General features: G+C 40.9%; 1 protein-coding gene across 1 annotated transcript in view; it reads right to left on the reverse strand.

The window, feature by feature from the left end:
* PTPRD (protein tyrosine phosphatase receptor type D) overlaps positions 1-22617 on the reverse strand; it is a 438191-nt gene that overhangs the window by 21860 nt on the left and 393714 nt on the right. Inside the window, exons 31-32 of the mRNA XM_068423460.1 lie at positions 18702-18821; positions 17863-18017 (exon numbers count right to left, since the gene is read on the reverse strand). Of these exons, the coding sequence (XP_068279561.1) occupies positions 17863-18017; positions 18702-18821 (275 nt within the window). The remainder of the gene's footprint in view (positions 1-17862; positions 18018-18701; positions 18822-22617) is intronic.

Genomic DNA, 22617 nt, shown 5'->3' on the forward strand with positions numbered 1-22617 from the left:
TCTGTAAATTTTCCCATGAATGCCCATCTGAGGTCATTTTGCATGCCAAAGGGCTGCCCTTGCATTCGCCTCCACAACAAGCAGTGTGGCCCATCTCAAAAATGGTAGAGAAATCATAAGGTTGAAGAAACATATCAAAGAGGATGACAATGTATGAAGAGGAGGTTGATCAAACCAGATAACTCAGCTTGGAGCAGAGAAGACTCAAGAGAAACGGAGATCACAGAATCACAGAATCACAGAATCAACCAGGTTAGAAGAGACCTCTGGGATCATCGAGTCCAACCGTTGCCCTGACACCACCATGTCAACTAGACCATGGCACTAAGTGCCATGGCCAGTCTTTTCTTAAACACATCCAGAGATGGTGACTCCACCACCTCCCTGGGCACCCCATTCCAATGTCTAATAACCCTTTCTGTAAAGAAATTCTTCCTAATGTCCAACCTAAACCTCCCCTGCCGAAGCTTGAGGCTGTGTCCCCTTGTCCTATCGCTAGTTGCCCGGGAGAAGAGGCCAACACCCACTTCACTACAACCTCCCTTCAGGTAGTTGTAGACTGCAATAAGGTCACCTCTGAGCCTCCTCTTCTCCAGGCTAAACAAACCCAGCTCCCTCAGCCGTTCCTCGTAGGTCAGACCCTCCAGATCCTTCACCAGCTTGGTCGCCCGCCTCTGGACTCGCTCCGACACCTCAACATCTTTCTTGAAGTGCAGGGCCCAGAACTGGACACAGTATTCAAGATGCGGCCTCACCAGTGCCGAGTACAGAGGGACGATCACTTCCCTAGACCGGCTGGCTACACTAGTCCTAATAGAGGCCAGGATGCCGTTGGCCTTCTTGGCCACCTGGGCACACTGCCGGCTCATGTTTAGCCGGCTGTCGATCAGCACCCCCAGGTCTCTTTCCACCGGGCCGCTTTCTAACCGCTCTTCCCCCAGCCTGTAGAGCTGCATGGGGTTGTTGTGGCCCAAGTGTAAGACCCGGCACTTGTTCTTGTTGAACATCATGCCGTTGGTCTCGGCCCATCTATCTAACCTGTCCAAATCCCTCTGTAGGGACTTCCTACCCTCCAGCAGATCAACACTCCCACCCAGCTTGGTGTCATCTGCAAATTTGCTGAGGGTGCACTCAATCCCTACGTCTAGATCATCTATAAAGATATTGAACAGCACCGGCCCCAGAACTGAGGCCTGGGGAACACCGCTAGTGACTGACCGCCAGTTGCACTTTGCCCCATTCACCACCACTCTCTGGGCTCGGCCATCCAGCCAGTTTTTAACCCATCGAAGAGTCCACCCATCCAAGCCCCAGGCAGCCAGTTTGTCTAGGAGGATGCTGTGGGAGACAGTGTTGAATGCCTTACTGAAGTCTAGATAGACTACATCCACAGCCCTGCCCTCATCTACTAAGCGGGTCACTTGGTCATAGAAGGAGACCAGGTTGGTCGAGCAGAACCTGCCTTTCATGAATCCATGTTGGCTGGCCCCGATGCCCCGATTGTCCTGCATGTGCCGTGTAATGGCACTTAGGATGATCTGTTCCATCACCTAGCCTGGCACCGAGGTCAGGCTGACAGGCCTCTAGTTCCCTGGATCGTCCTTCCGACCCTTCTTGTAGATGGGTGTTACATTTGCTAATTTCCAGTCAGCTGGAACTTCTCCAGTTAACCAGGACTGCCGGTAGATAATAGAGAGTGGTTTGGCAAGTTCGTTTGCCAGTTCCTTCATTACTCTGGCGTGAATCCCATCCGGGCCCATAGCCTTGTGGGTGTCCAGCTGGCACAGCAGGTCACTAACCGTCTCCTCCTGGATTACGGGGGTTCACACAGTCCCCCTGCCCCTAACTTCAGATTCTGGGGCCGGAGTCTCCTGAGGACAACCGGTCTTGACATTAAAGACCGAGGCAAAGAAGGCATTGAGCACTTCTGCCTTTTCCTCATCCCCTGACACTACACTACCCTCCTCATTCAGCAAGTGGTGGAGGCTCTCCTTGACCCTCCTTTTGCTGTTGATGTATTTGTAGAAGCTTTTTTGTTATCTTTGACTGTAGCAGTCAAATCAAGCTCAAATTGAGCTTTGGCCCTTCTAATCTTCTCCCTACACGACCTGGCCACGTCCCTATAGACCTCCCAAGTTACCAACCTTTCTTCCAGAGCAAGTAGGTTCTCTTTTTTTCCTTAAGTTCTAGCCTAAGTTCTCCGTTTAATCAGGCTGGTCTTTTTCCCCGACGGCTTGTCTTCCTACAGACTGGGACAGCCTGCTCCTGAATATTTAGCAATTCCCTTTTGAAGCATGTCCAGCCTTCCTCGACTTCTTTGCCCTTCAGGACCGATTGCCAAGGGACTCGGTCCACCAGCCTCTTAAACAGGCTAAAGTCAGCCCGCCAGAAATCTAAGGCAGAATTTCTACTCTTGCCCCTCCTTACTTCCCCCACTATCGAAAACTCTTAACATTTCGTGGTCGCTAGTCCCAAGACGGCCACCGACCCTCACATCTCCCACTAGTCCTTCTCTGTTCACAAACAACAGGTCAAACAGGGCCCCTCCTCTAGTGGGCTCATTCACCACTTGCATGAGGAAGTTGTCCTCCACACGTTCGAGGAACATCCTAGATTGCTTCCTCTCTGCCATGTTGTATTTCCAGCAGACATCCGGCAAGTTGAAGTTGCCCACAAGTACAAGGGCCGGCGACCGGGCGGCTTCTGACAGCCGCTTGTAAAACGCCTCGTCCGCCTGCTCATCCTGGTTGGGTGGTCTATAACAGACTCCCACCGTAATGTCCGCCCTGCCGACCTTCCCCCTGATCTTTACCCATAGACATTCAACCTTGTCATCCTCATCATCTTCCTCAATTTCAACACAGTCCAAGCACTCCCTAACATACAACGCTACCCCACCGCCTCTCCTGCTTCGCCTGTCCCTCTTAAAGAGCCTATAGCCATCCATAGCTGCACTCCAGTCATGAGAGTCATCCCACCACGTTTCTGTGATGGCAACCACATCACAACCTTCCTGCTGTACAGTGGCTTCTAGCTCTTCCTGTTTGTTGCCCATACTGTGTGCATTGGTGTAAACACACTTCAGCTGGGCTAGCGGCCTTGCCCCCGATGCAGGCCTGTCACCCCTAGGTTCATTTGTGGCTGCCCTGGTCTTATCCCCCTCCCCCATCGAACCTAGTTTAAAGACCTCTTGATCAGGCCTGCCAACTTCTGGACCATAACCCTTTTCCCCTTCTGATTCAGCTGTTTCCCATCCGGCATAAGCACGCCCGGTGCCATGAAAGCCGTCCTGTGGTCAACAAACCCAAAATCCCACCTACGGCACCAGTCTCTTAGCCACATATTAATCTGTTGTACTTTCATAGTCTTTTCCCTATTTTCACCAAACACTGAAGGAATTGAAGAGAATATCACCTGTGCACCTACCCCCTTTACCAAACGCCCCAGGGCCCTGAAGTCCCTTTTGATTGCCCTGGGACTTCTCTCTTCAATCTCATCCCTACCCACCTGGAATACTAATAGTGGGTGGTAGTCACAGGGCCTCACCAGTTGAGGAATCCTCCTGGCAACATCCCTTACCCGAGCCCCAGGGAGGCAGCAGACTTCCCTGTGAGTCGGGTCTGGCCTGCATATGGGGCCCTCCGTTCCCCTTAGCAGGGAGTCGCCTATAACAATTACTTTTCTTTTCTCCTTTTTGGAGCTGGTTGCAACCCTCTTACTTGGTTGCTTCTGTTTACGTAGCCCCGTAGAGGGTCTTTCACCTAGATTTGTGTCTTCCTAATGCTCAGGAAGACGCTCAGGCTCCAGCACCTCATACCTATTCTGCAGGGGGACGTGGGGAGGGGAGGAAGGTCGGGATGGGATTAGCCTGCCACCCTGAGCAGGGACCTGCCTCCATTCCCCCTCATCCCCTAGGTCTTCTCCTGCTCCTTGTGGAGGAGGAAGAGGATCCTCCATTACCCAGGGAGCATTAGGCCCGTCCGTTTTACCCAGGACAGGCAGGGAACAGCACTGCCCGCCATCCTCTTCCTGGGATGCTCTTGTACTCCTTAACCTTTCCACCTCCTCCTTCAGTTGGGCCACCAAGGAGATCAGGTCGTTGACCTGTTCGCACCTCACATAGGTGAGGTCTCCTTTACCCTTGAGTGCCAGGGCCAGGCTCTGGCACTCCCTGCAGCCTGCCACCTGCACCTCCGCATGCTTCCGCGGCAGGTCCGTTTGGGTTGCCATGTCTTTTCTGGCACCGGCAAGGGACTTAGGGCCCCGCCGAGTGGAAACCATACCTGCCTGCCCGCCTACTCTGCTCGCCCTGCCTGTGCGAACTGCTGCGCAAACTGCCACACCCCTGTTTGCGCACTCTGGGTCGCTCACACTCCCCAGGGGCTCTTCAAATCTCCCACGGTGCCTCCGGCTACGCCCCCTCCTCTCCTGGGACGGGACTAGGGGGCTGCTGCTCTTATGAAAGAAGAGCATAAAACCATGCGTTATGTGGAAGAGGTGAAAAGGAAATGACTATTCCTTTTTTGCTTGTAACACAAGAAACAGGATCATGAAATGAAATGATGAGACTGAGAATTTAAAACAAACAGGAAGTAGTTTTTCATGTAGCACATAATTAAATTGTGAAACTCATTGTTGCAGAATATTGTGGATGCCAAAAAGAAATTAACGGAGTAAGGCATCCTTTAAGGGCTCTTAACCAACAAGTTACAGACACAATTTTTCCTATAGAAATCCTTTTATTAGACTTTGCTGGAATTTGGGTAGGCACTCTAAGAAAATAATGTTCTAGACATGTCCTGGGAGAGAAGCTTAAATGCACTGTCTAAATTTGGTCTTGTTGTTCCACATACTTAAAGAACACATAAGCATCCACTCCTCTATCTGTTAATCAGATCATCTAGACCCGCTCCTTTCAGTCAACACTTCTGCTTTTGGGTACCTGACACTTTTAGGAACTATGCCATTGAAAAGGGACAGCACTATTTCTGATCCTTGCTTTTTCTTCTTTAAAAGGGACAGAATATCACAGAGCACTTCTGCCTGCTTCTTTCCTGAAATGATGAATTGTTGGTGAAAGGAAGATTTCTTATTGTTCTGCTGTGAGATGGAATATAGCAGAAATTACACTATATGATTACTGAAAAGTTTCATTGACTCTATTTCATACACCTTCTGTTTCTCATCTCGGTTTCCCTTCAGAGTCAATTGTTGATTTTATATAGCAATACATGCCATAATCCTACTTTTCATAGAGGATTTTTATATATACACCTTACTGTAAATCATTATATCACCTGATTTCTTCAATTACTCAGTTATATAAAGAAAAGCAATTAGAATAATATATATTTCTCTGCACTGTTTTATCTGTGCACCAGGATTTACTCTGATTTTTTTATTCCAAAATTAATCCCATTCTCAGATATGCTTCTTATTTTCCGATTTCTCTAAATACAATCTTATATATTGTGTACTGCATTCTGTATTTAGCATCAAAGAGTAACTATCCTAAATATATCTTCTCTGTGACATTTGTTCAGTTTCAGTGTATATTTTACATTCTTTGTACCGTACAATGCATTCACAAAGCTTTCTTGTCATTATGCATTCCACTAAAGGAAGAAAGATCGAAAATTTACTGAAATAGAGTTTAGTGAAATAGTTTAGAAAAAGAATGTATTTTGAGGTTAATTTTAAAAATACATCATACAGTTATTTGTTACCTTCAGTTAAATACAGATCTATGCATGAACAGCTGTATATACAGAAAATGATACTTCTGGGGAATTTACGAGAGGAAGTACACTGTGATCCTATCATCAATAAATAAAAGTGAAGATTACAGCACAGCAAAGAAGTCAATGGGCAGAAATAATGCTGCTTGCTGCTAACAACTACTCCTTGCTTTCTTTGCATTTCAACCTGTTTGCTTTCTCAGGGTGGAACGTTTTGAAGAGTTGTTTTGTACTTTTGCATATTTCTGTGCTTTGACTACATTTTCATGTGGAACATGTAGAAGAGCTATTACCCTATCTGTGTGGAAAATAGGAAGGTGAACTGATGCTATCTGAAAATGAATTAAAGAAGGTGGGAGGAAATGTGTTCTACAGTACTGGATAACAGGATGACCTTGAAAGTACTTGCTGAATACTAAGGTGCTTCCTAGTTTGAGTCCTTCTGGACCGCTCTCTGATTCTAGCTGCTTGTATACCTGTTGTGGTCAACAATTGTTTCTTTTTCTTAACACCATCCACCTTCAGGATCCCTGTTCTTAAAGTTAGAACACTACCATTTGTCATTTGTTATGCTTGGATTTTAGACTGACACAACAGTGATGAGGTTCCAGATTGTCATCTGGACACAGTATTTCATCTGGTAAGTACAAAGCAAAAAAGAAGACATAGTACCAGGTGTCCTCAGTCTGCTTTGTTGTTTTTTTTTCAGTACCAATCACAGTTCAAAGCCCTAAATGAACTGGGATCTACCTGTCTACAAATCCTATTTTTTTCTTTTTTTTTTTCCTACTTTGAAAACTTGGAAATAACCAGAAATTAGTCCTCAAGATTGAAGGTGATGGGACTTTAGTAGCAGACCTATGGTTTTGGATCTCCATCTCAAGATGTCTCTTCCTTTTCCACAGAGAACTGATATATCTTGAGGATACATTCAGAAGATGAGACAAACGTGATCTTGCCACCTTAGATTTGGTTTAAACTGAAATGGATGCAATATGATAATAATGCAGTGAGATGTTACACAGCAGAAAATAGAGAAGAAAAATCCTAGGCTTCTCTTATGAGCTCATATCAAGGCTCTTGTTAGGTCTCTGTTTTCTTAGACCAAGTGGTGAAAAGAATAAACACCCTTTCCAGTACCTCTGACAATACTCCACTGACAGCTGAAGAGCTTGGTTACCGCTACTACTTCTGATGTTTCTTTTCTTTAACCTCAGTAGTCTTTATACAAGAATAAATTCTCTATATCGTAGTAGAAAATCAGGTTGTGAGAGGTTAATACCACTAAGCATTTTGCATTTCTTAATCACAATTTGTCATTTAGAGATTAGACACTAATCTGTCTCTTTTTTGCAGGATTTTGAACTTTATGAGCAAATACTGTACACAAGATATAACGAAAATCATGGGGGTTTTGGTGCAGAGTTTCAAAGTAGCCATAAAATGAGTTTGGATAGTATTATGATAATTTTGAAACAATTAAAAACCATTTTTAAAATTCGTGTAACCAAAAAGAAACAGGTACTACAATGAAGGATTCACTTGGAACAGCAGTCATTGACTAAATCCGATAATAACCAATGAAACCTTGAAGTAAGTCTATAAAAGTATGAAAAATTAAGAAAGATTAATGTTCAGGGCAGAATACTGATTGGAAAGCCTCCACAAAACGATAACAGGACTATTTTTAAAGCTGCATTTTACTTCTAGAGACATAGGTAGATGATTTAAAGAGGCTTTTGTGCTGATTATTTTAGATAAAAATACAGCCTGTTCGAAGTTAGCCAAACATGCAGGATAGCCAAGTTGACGCAATGTGTTCCAGTATACTGTGTGTCCATGGATATTCTAGAATTTACTGTAGGTACAGCTGGGAAATCTCAGAGATACCCCTTTCCAGAATTCAGCTATTGGGTTATAAAAATATTTTCACATTTCCTGCAGATGGCTGGATTCTTTTCTTCACTCATAATTTTAATTCAGAATTCATTACAGACAGCTGCTGGCTCTGATAGAACCTAATTGCTCTTTTACTAGACTCAGCTGCAAGCAGTCAGATTTCCTTTTCCTTTGTAGAGTATATTATATATAAACATGGGTGGGGAGAAAAATAACCAATTAACTAAATACATATGGATAAAATGACTCACTAAGAGCGCTGATCAAATAATGTATCAAACTACAGCTTAGGTCAAAGGAAATTACAGGCCTTGTAGGACATGATAATATATATATGGAAATAATTATCAGCACCAATGTATTTGTAATTTGAGATAACATATGGAAAAGGCATTGCTTCTGTTTAAAAAATCTTACAGAAAACTATTACATTTTAATCAGGGGCAGGTTATTTCACTGAGTGAAAAGTCATCAGTCTCCAGGAGACCTGATCAACCAAAACAATTTCTTGGCTGAATCCAAGTCAGGCCTCAGTACCTCCACTGGACAATTTAGCAAAAAAACGTGGCACAGTTCTGTAACTATTTTTGCTGCCTTACTTCTTATTAAAAAAAAAACAAAACGACTGGGGAATAGTTACTGTTACTAAGGCTACAGAAAAAGGGTATGTCACAAATGAGGGAGCAGAGACAGCCAGGGTTGTGAGGATTCCCTGCCACCTTTGTCCATATGACAAGTACTGAAGCAGGTTAGGATATCTTGCTGTCCTAGTTTGCTAGGATGGATGAACACAAGGGAAAGTTGTAGAAATGTAAAACAAGAAACTCATTCTTTTTTCTCCCTTTATCCAAAGACATTTAGTGAAATGAAGAGGCAAATGTTTAAAATAACAGTAAATAGATATCTTCTAACATGATGTGTGAAAATACTTGTCAGAGAAAAATACTTAGACAAGGAAAAAAGTCAAAGATAAGACTGTCTGTTTTTGTTGTTTAAAATGTGTACAATCATGAATATGAACAATAAGGTATCCACCACTTTCTCTAGGTAGCTAAAGGAATAAGAAGGGAAAAGAACTGAAATCCTCATGAAGTAGGGATAAACTAGTCACTAACTGCTTGCTGCTGGGGAGGAAATTTTACTGAAGTATTGATGATATTGGAGTTTTATACTTTCCCCTGAAAGTTCTGACATTTGCCATTGTCAGAGACAGCACACTGGCCTACATAGACCACTGATTCTACCTAGTAATGGCATTCACTATATTCCTTTACGGATTTCTACTTCTACCAGAAACAAAATCTTGCCCTATGCAGTCATAGCAGCTTTTTAGGGTTTCAAAAGATAATCCAGCCCTGAGTCACAGCAGTGGGGTATAATCCTCTGAACCACAGGCTAAGTGCCAACCAAAGATGGCTTTATACACATAGGACTGAATTAATCAAAAGACAAGTAGATATTTTCCATTATTTGAACCTACATGAAGAAATACTGCTATTATTTGTTATTTGTATGCTTTGTATTTTAGTAATGGTTCCAGTAATACTGAGTTTTTATGCTTATAAACAATGAAAGCACATAGTGTACATACAGCAGTTTCAGTTCAGGTTTTAGGAAAGACTGTTTTGCTGTGCAGAATTCATTTCTAACTTAAGTCAAAACTTGAAAGTCTATCAGCATCAGTTTCTGGGGTTTGACACCTCATGGAGAATTTCTAGATAATGTAGCATAGTATTTTCCTATTCTAATTTAAAATATCAAGGTATCCTAGCCAATCTTTAAGGGCCCTTCACACTGTCACATTAACTACCGTACGGTAATTCTTGTCATGTTCATACATCCAGGTTTTCACATGTGAAATTTAAGGAAATACATTAGAGACCTAAGTCAACAAGACCCAGACTGCCCTTAAGTTAAAGAGTGATCAATTGGGGAAGGTTGGGGAAGGTAACTGGCATCTTTGCAATCAAGATGATCCTAACTAATGAAACTCAAAATTGAAACAGAGAAAAAAAAATTCCAGCATTACCCATCCATCACTGTCTCTGTCAGCATACAGATGGAGACTCTGCTTTTTGTCTGTATAATTGCATGAGCATAGCACAGTAATTAGGTGAAAACTCTTGTATGTTCAGCATAAAACAACCAGGGTCTTCAACTGTGAAGCTTTTGGAATCTAAATTTTGATAACCTTGAAAGTTTTTATGGTGAGAATATGAAGGCAAGTCTCAATTCCTGTCCCTCTGTGATACCACTCATTACACAAGTGATTATCAAGTAGTGTCTTGCTATACCTATGACCCCTCAATCAGTGTGCTGGTGGGACATCAGTCTTTGTTTCTGCCAGGTAGCATTTATCAGCCTTTCTTCTAGACTCTTTCTCACCTCCCAGCAGATTCTACAATTCCAACAATTAAATTAAGACAGTATAACTATCCAAAAATTTCTAAATCAAGAGAATCCAGTTCTAGCTCCTTAAACAGACATCAAGATCCCAAGGTATCAAACTCTGCAAGCCTTGGTGTATTTTGTATAAAGGTACATGTAGAAATGAACTAACTCCCAAGAAGAAAGGTATGTGTACAAACGAAATGACTCCCAGTCAGTTACTCTGACTGCATGGTCACAGTAACTGACACTATCAATACAAATGGAATACAATGAAAAACAGAGACATGTATTCATTGCTGTATTTTTATATTAAGAAGAAATAAACATCTTAAGCAAGGTCACCAACTATGTATTGTTTTAAGAAGAGAATCTAACAACAGTCTTACCCCTCTCCCTTTGCTTTTTATTTGTGAATGAAGACTTTGAGAAGAAAGTTGTCTTAATGAGACATATGGTGACCTACAGCTAACAGCTGGAGAGGAAATAGTGTTAAAGTGGTTTTGTATATGGATTATACCCAGCACAGTCTAATACATAGTAGCAACCCAATAGCTGCTGGATAAAGACGTGGGTAAAGCAGAGGAAGTTCAGAATATTTGTGATATTAAACTACTTGTCATACTAAAATGCCTTTACCACCTTCAGAGCTTTCAGCTGTCTAGGGAAGTTAGGAAAGATCTTGAGTTGTTCTCAGGGTAGGGAGAGCGAAGGGATGAGGAAGCTTTTAGTATTTTTCAATCTCCTTTGAGAGATTCCTGAATATGTACTGGGGGGATTTTTTTCCCCACCGTGAAAAAAAAATAGGCAGTCATCTGCAACTTACTCACTGTCAGGATTAGAAAATGAGCGCTTGTGAGGCAGGTGGTAAAAGCAGTAGGGAGGTTTAAAAGATATAGAGGTGAAGTAAAACGATCCACTGGAAAATCATTGCCTTACATATACATTTTTTTTAAAAAAATTATTTTTTATTCTGAAACATTGAACAAAAATTAGGTAAGTATTCTACTTTAATAAATACAAGATCACATCTTATTCTGTTATTTTTTGAAAATTAACATGTTTTTACTGTGCTAACTGGTTTTGCTAGTAAACTCAGACATGGATTGACTTTAAAACAGTCACATTCTTCTAAACATCCAAGTTTTTCTGTTTGCAATAGCAGCATTAACAGTACGTGCCAAAACTTCACAAAGTGTCTTAAAGATATGCCCCTTGGTGCTGGTACTAAAAAGAGAGATTCAAACATACGGGATTGCACTTACATGTTAAGCTTTTATGTAGTGTTACTGAACCAACTACTAAAGTTTCTGTGATGTTTTGAAAACATAGTGGCATAAAGCTCCAAACACCCTCCAGTGCTATTTTATCGTGATCTGATTAGCACCTGTTTGCCTGCACTGATCCAACTTCATCTAAAAACGTGTGCTTTCCCCACTATCATTAGACCACACATTACAGCCTCACCAATGTAGAATCCTAGGGTTTAAGCCTGCATTTCTTTCATTAAACCATTTTTTCTAGATCAGCTCTGTAAATTAGGGCGAGTCATGCAGAGACACCAGCTGGATTGTGATATTACTCAACTTCTGTGCAAAGGGACTGAAAGGATACAGTCTAAAAATATCACAGTCTGTAAATGAAAGAGCATCTATCTGCATTAGGTATTTCAACCACCATAGAAAAACCTTCAGACAAATTATTCTAAATAAGCCAAGTCAAGATTTGAACACACATTATGAAAAGTATCTACAAACAGGATGGGATTGCTAAATCTTTTGTGTTGTGTTTTTTTTTTTTTTTTACATTCAGCTTTACCTTTGATTTAGCTGCTTTCCTCTACCAAATCTCACACTGAAAATAATGTTACTGCTGCCTTTGGGAGAATGTAACTCAAGCAAGGATCACGGAACATGACAGTTTATAACAAATATATTTCTCAATTTAACTTTACCTTGATTTGGGCTTTGATAAAATCTTTCCTGATGGATATAGACAGAAAAGTATAGATTTTTTTCGCCTGGAAAAAGACTATAATTATGCATTTATATTATTACCACTACACCTTCTCATACAGGTAGTCCTACCAGAACATCTGATTACATAAATAAAAAAAATCTGCATTTAGATTAGGCTTTGATGTTACCTTTGGTGCTCCACAATCCTTACAGCAATGACCTGTGTGTTCTCTCTAAAAAGAATGTAGCTTTATATTTTAATTACCTCTTCAGCTTAAAAATATGCCAACTTTTCTGCACAAGTAAGAGCTTTGACTGGTAGGATGTACATATGACATTTTTCAACACGTTTTTGACTTCTATATTAGATTCAAATTCAATACTGCACAGGCAACCAAACTGTTAATTATCAAAAGTAGATGTGTGATGTGTAAATGACATGCATAGATGTCTGTTGCATGGACATTAGTAACAAATAATTCCTAATGTTATCGTAAATTCTGATCATATAATTCTGTATTTTTCTTTGCTTTCATAATACAAAATTTGGTATGAAGACTTCCACTTGCATTTTTTGACGTGCATTTATCAAACACGTCTTATAAAGTCCAGTAATTTTGAATGGTAATACTTGTATTATATTCACAGTTAATTTCACCAGTTAAAACTATGCATTCTTTTTTTGATCACTTTTATGTGAACAGAATGCATTCAAATGTTTACAGGGTGGGTTCTTCAGTTTTCACCTCAGACTTTTTCCCACTAAGCACACTGTAAGTTATTAAAGAAATTGTTCATACACTGAACAACCATTTCCTAGGAACAGGATATTAGAGTAGCTTATCAGCTACTGAGGCTTTGATATAAACTAGTCTGGGGCCACACTCTTCAACTGGATCTCCAACTACCTTGATTTTCTACAGGATATATAGCTATGTCCCAAAACCACCAAGCAAACTGGAAAAACCTCTTAATCCCTTAACATGAAGGGGACTGAAAGACAACTGTTGGTCAATATTAAGACAGAAAAGCTTGGGCTAAACCTTTCACTTACAATACCTAGTTATAAATACAGAATAGACGGTTACTCTCCAAGGACCAAAACGCAGATAGCTGGCTGTTTTATTTATTCCTCACCCAGGCAGGCTCCTGTTGCTTTTATTGTGTGTTGACCTGAATCGAAAGTGAAAAGGACCTCAACTTTTGAGCAATAAGAAACTCTGAGCTAAATTCACAGAAATATTATAGACAAATAGCTTCTCCCTGTACTTAGTTGCCCTCTTGCTTTTATTTTCATTCTTTTATGGGTTAAAACCTTTGCAGAAAAATGCTTCCACAGCTGCTTCATACTTATACGTTCCTTTTACCAAACATATTTTGAAAGATGCAAGCTGGAACACAGGAGGTTCCACATAAATATGAGGAAAAACTTCTTTACAGTGAGGGTAACTGAACACTGGAACAGGCTGCCCAGAGAGGTTGTGGGGTCTCCTTCTCTGGAGACATTCAAAACCCGCCTGGACATGTTCCTGTGTGATATGATCTAGGTAATCCTGCTCCGGCAGGGGGATTGGACTGGATGATCTTTCGAGGTCCCTTCCAATCCCTAACATTCTGTGATTCTGTGATAATTTCCTGAGCTCTGACAGTTTGTTAGGTGCTGGAAGAAACATAAAAGAAGGTATATCAGTGCTGTCTCAGATGTCTTACACTCCCCACTATGAATCCTGTGTTCCCACTGGGGAGTAAACTCAGATTATTTCTTCAGTGGGATACCTTGGAAAAGCACTGCCTACCATAGGCAAAGGATACAAGATAAGGTCTTGTATTATATTATTTTGTTCTAGTGGAGAAAGTTGGAAATACTTCTAATATCTGAATGATGGTAGTACATGAGCTTTAATGAAAAGGGACTTAGGGAGTCCTGAACACAAAACAGGAGACTATGACAGGCAAGATACAGAATAAGGGAAAGAGGACTTTTTTAAAATGCTGCAGACGCAGACTAGGGGCCAGCAAAGGAAGAAATGAAAAGCAAGAAGTTTGTCAAGAATAGATAAAATATCTCAGTGGAAAAGTGTGACTACTAGAAGGCAGTGAAAGGTGATGCATGACAAAAATTGGCAGGAGAATGCCACCATTAGAAGAACAATCTATCTTCAGGTAAATTACTAAGACATGTAGGAACATATTTCATATTGAAATGGTCCAGCAATATGGGAAAAAACAGTGAAATGAGTTTGAGAAAACAGTGGAATTAAAGGAAAGAAATAGAACATAATTAGAGGAGTCCATGTAACAAACAGCAGTCCAAACACTGGAGAAAAAAAAACTGGAAAAAGGTGAAATGACTGAGGATGAGAAGCAAAGAGTAGAATGGAGAAATTTACAAAGTAAGCAACAGGGAAGAAAGGAAAGAAAAATCTGAAAGCAGATTCTAATAAAAAATAGATAGCATGCAAAACTTGCTTACTTTTTCTGTTTCAACATAAAATGAAAATTTTTCTGAGCTTGAAATGAAATGTTTAGGCACCTCCGGTACTTTAATTTCAAACTAAATGTGAAAGTTTTGCTGAATGAAAGACATATCTTTTAGCCTAAAAAAATTGTACTGATGCTCTGTTGTTGTTCCTCTTCTGATTTTTTACCAATTTAATAATGTCAAATTCAAAATGATAAGGCAATACAAATATTGCTACAATATGCCTGAAAAGAAACACCCACATTAACATTATTACTGTTAGAAAGACCTTAGTAACTTATTCTTGTTGGTCTATCAGTTAGATAGTCAGCACATTAACACTGGCGAGTTAATGAGTACATTCATAAACTTTGGACTGTCCACAACACTTGCTGCTACATGCCCAGCCACATAATATTTTCAGATATAGAGACATAAATTTATAAATTTGCAAGAAATCTGGTTTCATTAGTTCTGCTCATAGACAAACTGTTGGGAGTGGGATTTAAAAAGGCTTGCTAAAATAATAGAATATGTGGAAGTCTGCTTTGTAGAGGATAGGTTGTATAAAATGCGTAAAATCTTAATGTCTCAAGAAGCTATACATAAGGCAAAGAGCTTCAACAAATTTACTTCCAGGATATGCATATTGCAGAATATAGATAAATAAATTAATAGGAAATTGGGAAAAAAAGTCCCTCAACAGGCATCAAATCATACTACCTAACCTGACAATCACTTTCACTGAAATTTGCATGCATAACCAATGACAAAGAGCAAACAATGACCTTGCAGTTCATCAATACCACTCCATATACTGAGAGATAATAAGCTTTGTATTTTATTTCATCTTTTCCAATGACTTGCTGTATGACTCAACAACTAATTTAATTCCTCTGTTTTTGCATTGAGAGAATTTAGGTAATTATATTAACTTAACAACCTTCCCAGAGTGGGAGGATTCATTTCTTCTGTTAATTTTAGTTTTGATTTAGAGCACAACATCTTCACTGCCGAGCACCTTTGGAGGTATGCTCTATTTGGATCAAGCTGATGAAATTATAGCTGAGGCAATCTACAATTCTAGGCAATATTAAAAATGTTTCAAGATCCTGTAAATACAGGTACGAAAAGATTTGCCTCCATTCAGGAAATACTCAGCAAATAGATTTGTATTATTATTTATATTTATTCCACATTCCTAACCCTGGTGTTTCAATAAACATTAAATGCCCGTCTTCCATGTTCTCTGATCTTTTCTAAACAATCTGTGCCTTTCAACATTGAAGTCCTGCTTATTTTGTTTTCCTGTTGACTTTATTTTCCTGTTTCATTTACACTTTTAATCACTTTAAATTGTGATCACTTAAAAAGTGATCTTTTAATCACTTTAAAAATGTCCAAATAACCAGCTTCCATGGCTAGCTTACCAATATGTAAGAAGCCAGAACAAGATGGGGTGGTATGTTGTAATACTTGTCATTCCTGTTCCTCAATTCTTGGATGACGAAAGCAAGACTGGTTTTCAAATATGCTAAGCATTTATAGCTTCAGTGAACAGAGAGTAGTAGCTCGCAGCCTTACTAACTGAAGGCATCCCAAAATTAAGTTCACAAAAATCAGAGATCTTAGGAATTTGCTTTGAAAGGGGCAGCACAGTAAGCTATGTAAGCTATAACAACAAAGCCCTGGAATGAGGGGGACCTATCTTACATCTTACTTCTATCAGAATTGGCACATATATTTTGAAAATGTTCTTATCAGTGTGATTTTAAGGCTTTTTAAAAGACCTGCTCTTGTCAAGGATTTCCAAAGAATCCTCATTTCTTCCTCTTAATTTTCCTTACTCCCAGAACTTTAAGAGAAGCTGATGTTTTTTCTCTTGAGAGTTTATTAATTCATACCTTATAATGCCTAAAGAGGTTTGCTACCTTGCAAACAGCATGGAGCACTCATTTTCCTGGAACTGAGTTCAGTCTGTTTCCCAGGTACATTCTTTGCAGTTCTGTAGAAGACCAACTGGACTTACCAACAGCCTAAACACTAAGGCTAACTCATAACCCCCATGAAAACAAAGACCTGTTTGATCAGAAGGGTATGAACAACAGGAGGCAAAACTCCATAAAGGAATAGGGGGTGGAGGTCCCCTGAGCCTGTCTAAGGAACGTCTCAAACACTTGCAAATGACACAAGATAAGAGAAGCAGCCTGCAAGCAGCTGGATGACTCAGCAAAACTCTGCAGTAACTGGGGGAAAGGTAATTCTGGCAGGGGGAGATCGCAATCGCCAACCCATTGACCACTGACTCAATATGCCCACCGACCCAAAAGAAGGATAGATTGAGCATGTGTGATAATTTGCACAGCAAGTGAGACTAATTCAAATAAGAGGTGGTCCACATTGAAGGATAACAATAAAAAGGAGAAGACAAGCGCCACAGGTGGGGAAAACTTCTGGACGAGCATCTCTACAGACCCAAGACACCCTGCTCGCTGGACCAACACTGGAACCCGGATCGGTGTGCTCTCTCTTCCCCCACCCCTTCCTCTCTACTTCTTCCCTCTCTTTTTAGTTTCTCTAAGCTGCTAAGTAACACAAAGCCTACCCTGAGTTGGTGTTAAATCATATAGCTTGAGTGGATATGTGCCAACACATATAACGTGCTTCGCTTTGTAGTAACTGTTTATTAAAGCTGTGATTTGTAGATGGTCCTCGAGTGTCCTTTCACCTTAATCCACACCTAGGGATCTATGAATCTGAGCCACTCCCCCAATATTTGACTCCCTTATTAAGAGATTAGCCTAGCTGCCCCTAGCCCCTCTAATCTCTGAGGATCAGCTAGAAAGCAAGGGGGCTCATCTCTTACCAAATTTATCCCTCTTCCCCAGGCGGGACATGACAAGTTCCAGCTACTGACAGTCCTAAACTGAGGATTTAACGTTCAATACAGATTAAGGTTTCTACCTATTTTCAACAAAAGTTGCCATTTATCTTTCTTAATTTTCATATTCTTTACTTTCATACACAATATAAGTAATAATTTCAAAAGTTGTTTCTTTGCTCAGAACATTCTTTAATATTCGGGTTCTTAAATCAACAATATCCTCTTTCTTTTTCATGCCACCTTCTGAATGCCACAGATACATTTGTATTCTCCCTGCAGACATTCTCCCTGTAGACATTCTCCCTGTAGACCTTTAGATATTCTAAAATTAATTCCTCTTGCACAGACCAAAGAAAATAATTCTGGCCCATCCAAGTTGGCAGTGCCATATTCAGGTCCCCAGATTGCAATGCAACCATCTTTTTCTCTGACATACTCAGAAGTCTCTTTGAAAGAAGATAATGCTTTCATCTGCAACAAAATAGAAAGCAGTAATCTTGACATAAGATGCCTTGAAAGAAATTGTGGGCTTACCTGCAATGTACAACCATAGGTCCAGCATCAGGTGGGTTGCAGGTCTTGACTCGTCGCAAGAAAGCTAAGAATGGTGTTGGGTGTTCTGGGACACCATGGTCAGGCCAAGCAGTGAACTGGAACTGCCTCACTTCCCTTTTCTCACTTGAACCATTCTATGAAATTAAAAAACTTAATTACAAAACTGCCACTTGATGCGATACTTGCACTTTTCAATGAAACAACTGCAGAAGCATATATATCAGTGAAGTGCATTTAAATCCCATTTGGGGCCAGAGAACAACGGAACTCAGGCTATGCAGGGAAATGTTTCTTATATTCCAAATTGCAGGATTCAAACAACGCACGAGCTTTAACTATACTGCACAGTAATGCATCACAACATGTGCCAGACCTTTAGCTAGTATTTCATTCAGTTAAATGGTTTTTCATAGTGAGAGCTCTGTATTAGCTTACAAAACTCCACGCTGTAAGAAAAATACACTCTGTCTGTAGAGGTTTCATTGTTCAGTACTGCTAGAAGGAAACGAGGGAGGAAAGTGGAACAAGCACAAGGGAAAAAAGGGATTGAAGAAATAAGGGAGAAAGGCAGGGAAGGCAGGAAGCAAAAGAAAGGAGGAGGACAGGGTGGCAGGAAGGAGAAAATGATAGGAAGGAAGGAAGGAAGGAAGGAAGGAAGGAAGGAAGGAAGGAAGGAAGGAAGGAAGGGGAAAGGAAGGGGAAAGGAAAGGGAAGGGAAAAGGAAAAGGGAAGGGGAAGGGAAGGGAAAAGGAAAGGATAAAAGTTGCCTACATTTAAATTTTAAAGTATATTGTAAGTATATATATCAGTATATATACCTTGTAAAGTGCAAATGTACGAACACAGTACGTTGCCAATTCAACTGTGTCTAAAAGGGTCACTTGGATTAGTCCATAAGTTTCTGTGCCTCTGCTTGGCCAGTATTGATCACACTTCACCTGCAGTGAAAAATATCTAATTATTTAATACATTTAAAACTGACATTGTTTATATATCTGAGTGTATATCACTGTAGGTTTTTAAAGTATGTGCAGTTAGAATGTGCAACTGCTAAGGATCCAACACAAGAAATTTATCATCCACAAGAACTGCTCTTCTGGTAGTAGCTCTTAAAATATCTTCTTCCATAATGGGTATTTGTAAATTCAGTGGGGCAGATGATTAAGAAATACTATTAAGCATAGACACACTAAAGAAAAAACAATTTATAATAGCTAAAAATATGACCTATATCTTCAGCAACTCACCTTTCGCAGTCCAGAATTTAATAACAGTACTAACTGAGTAAAGGCAGACAGACAATTTTTTGAATATTTGCCATATTTCATCTATTTCACATTTGTCCCTGAACATATAAACTGTAGATTGGATGTTACTATTTAGTATGTATAGAAATATCTCAGTAAAAAACCTGAATGTTTTGAGAAATGATTTTAGTACATGAATAACTGAAAGAGCACCAACAATCATTAAGTGCACTGTGAGGAAATAAAATTTGCTTCTCAGATCAGTGTTATGAAGTATATAATGAAATGGTGTTCACAGGCATTTAAAAAACATGTCTTGATAGAGTTCATCCATCAAATTTTAAAAGACACAGGACATTTCATTCAGAGAAATCTCCATTTCAAAACACCATAACTTAGAATATTAATGAGCTGAAATAATTCTGTATAAGATGATGCATAAGACAACCGTCAATGCTGAGGCTCAATAATTTGTTTCAGTTAAAAATGGTATTTACGATGAAAGCTATTATGAAAAAAGAAATGCTGAACCCCCAAAACAAACAGAAAATGTGGTACAATATAGAGGGGGTTGAATAATTGAAAATATTTTGCTTTCAGTGACTGATAGGTGAAACTGAGACAGTCAGTGTCTGTTCTATTTATAAAAATACATTTTTATCAATTAGCCTTGCATATGGAACAGAAAAGTTTATTCAGAGTCCAGTAATTATACATTTCATTTGTTTAATAAATGTCTTTATTAATCACTCTAAGCCAGACTCATACCAAATTCAGTCAGAATACACAAACTGTAAGAAACAACAAAAGCAGAATATTACACACTATTTCTGATAAAAAATGTGAATTATCATGCTAATCCAAGAGAAAAATTTTCCCTTAAAATGGAAAATTAAGAAATGCCTCTTTGAAACTCGTGTTCTCCAGGTTTCTCACTCTGCATAGTACTTATTGAAAAAGACTTAGTATGCTTTCAAACTCCCCAGTCCTGAATAGCTTTTGCTTGCAGATCATTTTATTTTGACGCTCACAGGTCACAGATCACTAACGGGTCACAAATCACAGTCTGAGAACAAGCAATCTAGATAGAGGAGAAAAAAATTCTAACACTGAAGCAGGTGATGAACATTCATTAGAGGCAAAAAAAACTTGAAACAATTTATTACAGGAATTGGTATCTTAATTTACAGATAAGGAATTGGAAAAAGTAACTAAAAATGTTTATTGATTCTTCAGTCTTAAAATTGGAATTAATAGAGTATAGCATCCTCTTATTAATAGAGATTAAGTAATTATTTCCTTGTGCCATTTACTGAAATACTGGAAGAGTAAGTATTGCAGGTACTTCATGAATATCTGTGATTTATTTGCATGACTCCTAATACTAAAAGAAGACACCATGGTCTTCTGCAAATCAGACAGAAAGGTATATTTTCAATTGAGTTATTTAAATATAATTATAGTAAGTCTAGTTTCATTTTATCATTAACATAGACACAGTGTAACTCGAGTCTATATTGGTTAGCTGTATTTTAGAGAAACAAGTGTGGTTTATTATTTATTATTTATTAATTCCCTTAGAATGACATACATTTTCATGGAAGGTGTTGATACATAATAGCTGTTGTTTGTAATCTTAGCAACTACAAATTTAGTATAAATCTCTAGCTAAACCTGTTTGGTTTTAGCTAGTGGTGTTCTCCAGGGGTCAGTACTGTTCCAGTCCTGTTTAAATTATTCATCAATGATCTGGACGAAGGGACTGAGTGTACACTCAGCAAGTTTGCTGATGACACAAAACCGGGAGGGGTGGCCGATACACCAGAAGGCTGTGCTTCCATTCAGTGAGACCTGGACAGGCTGGAGACCTGGGTGGAGAGGAAACTAATGAAGAACAACAAAGGCAAGTGTGGGGTCCTGCACCTAGGGAGGAATAACCTCATGCACCAGAACAGGCTGGGGGCTGACCTGCTGGAAAGCAGCTCTGCAGAGAAGGACCTGGGAGTTCTGGTGGACAACAAGCTCACCATGAGCCAACAATGTGCCCTTGTGGCCAAGAAGGCCAACGGTATCCTGGGGTGCATTAGGAAGACTGTGGCCAGCGGGTTAGGGGAAGTCATCGTCCCCCTCCACACTGTCCTGGTGAGGCCACATCTGGAATACTGTGTCCAGTTCTAGGCCCCCCTAGTTCAAGAAAGATAAGCAACTACTGGAGAGAGTCCAGTGGAGGGCTACAAAGATGATCAGAAGACTGGAGCATCTCTCTTATGAGAAGAGGCTGGGAGAGCTGGGTCTGTTTAGCCTGAAGAAGAGAAGACTGAGGGGGGATCAGTCGACAGTGACGGCAGCAGCGACAGCGGCGGCAGCGGCAGCAGCGACTGAGGTGAGTGCGGGGGCGAGATTGGGCTGTACCGGGTGGTTTTCATTCTCTAGGCCCCCCCAGCAGAAGCCCCGAGCTGCTTCTCCCTCCACCCCGGACCCGGAAGTTCCCGGCAACGAATCAGGAGAGGAGGGGGCGTAGCACCACCCCCTGTGATCGGGTGATAAAAAGCCCCCTGAGGACAGGGACTAGTCCTGCCCAGAGGGTACAGGGAGACTCAGCAGTGACTGGGTGTGTCCCAGAGCAGGAGAGGCTACAGCCATTTGCAGCTCATTGGGGACGGCGCTGACTCCCTCCCAGTGCACAAGGTGAGGAAGGTGCCAAGGAGCTGTGAACCAGGGGTGTCACCAGCAGGTATTTCCCAGCTCAGTGAAAGAACAATGGTATCTACCCGGCGGAAGAAGACCAAAATGGATGTGGGAACCCAGACAGAGCTCCCACGGAAGGAGGCGATGGTGCAGGTCACAGGCTGCAGGGAATGCTTCAGCGTCTCTGTGGTGACAGGGGGCTGTGTGCGCTGTGAGCAGGTAGATGATCTGCTCGACCGAGCGGCACAGCTGCAAAGCCAGGTTGAAAGGCTTCAAGCCGAAGTAGAAAGGCTTAGGAGCATTCGGGAGGCTGAAATGGAGATAGACTGGTGGAGCCAGGCTCTGCCTTCCCTGCAACAAAGGGACCCCTGTACTCTGCCCCTCTCAGGTGGAAAACAATAACCTACAGGAAAGGAGTGAGTGGAGGCAAGTCTATGGCCGTGGCAAAAGGCGAGTGTCCTCCTTGCCTACCTTGCCTCCACAGGTGCCTCTGAGAAATAGATATGAAGCCCTAGTGGAATACAGCCGGTCCAATGGGGATGTGATGGAGAGGCAACCTATATCAGAGGTCCCATCACAGTCAGAAAAACCTGACAGGCGTATAGCTACCTCCTCCACAAGGAACAAGAGAAGAGTCTTAGTGGCTGGAGACTCCTTCCTAAAGGGATCCCAGGGGCCAATATGCAGAGCTGACGCCCATCACAGGGAGGTCTGCAGTCTGCCTGGAGCCCGAATCAGGGATATCACCAGGAAACTCCCCAACCTGGTGAAGGCCACAGACTACTACCCCCTGCTGATC

The sequence above is a fragment of the Nyctibius grandis genome, chromosome Z (genome assembly GCF_013368605.1).
Source record: "Nyctibius grandis isolate bNycGra1 chromosome Z, bNycGra1.pri, whole genome shotgun sequence".
Classification (NCBI taxonomy): domain Eukaryota; kingdom Metazoa; phylum Chordata; class Aves; order Nyctibiiformes; family Nyctibiidae; genus Nyctibius; species Nyctibius grandis.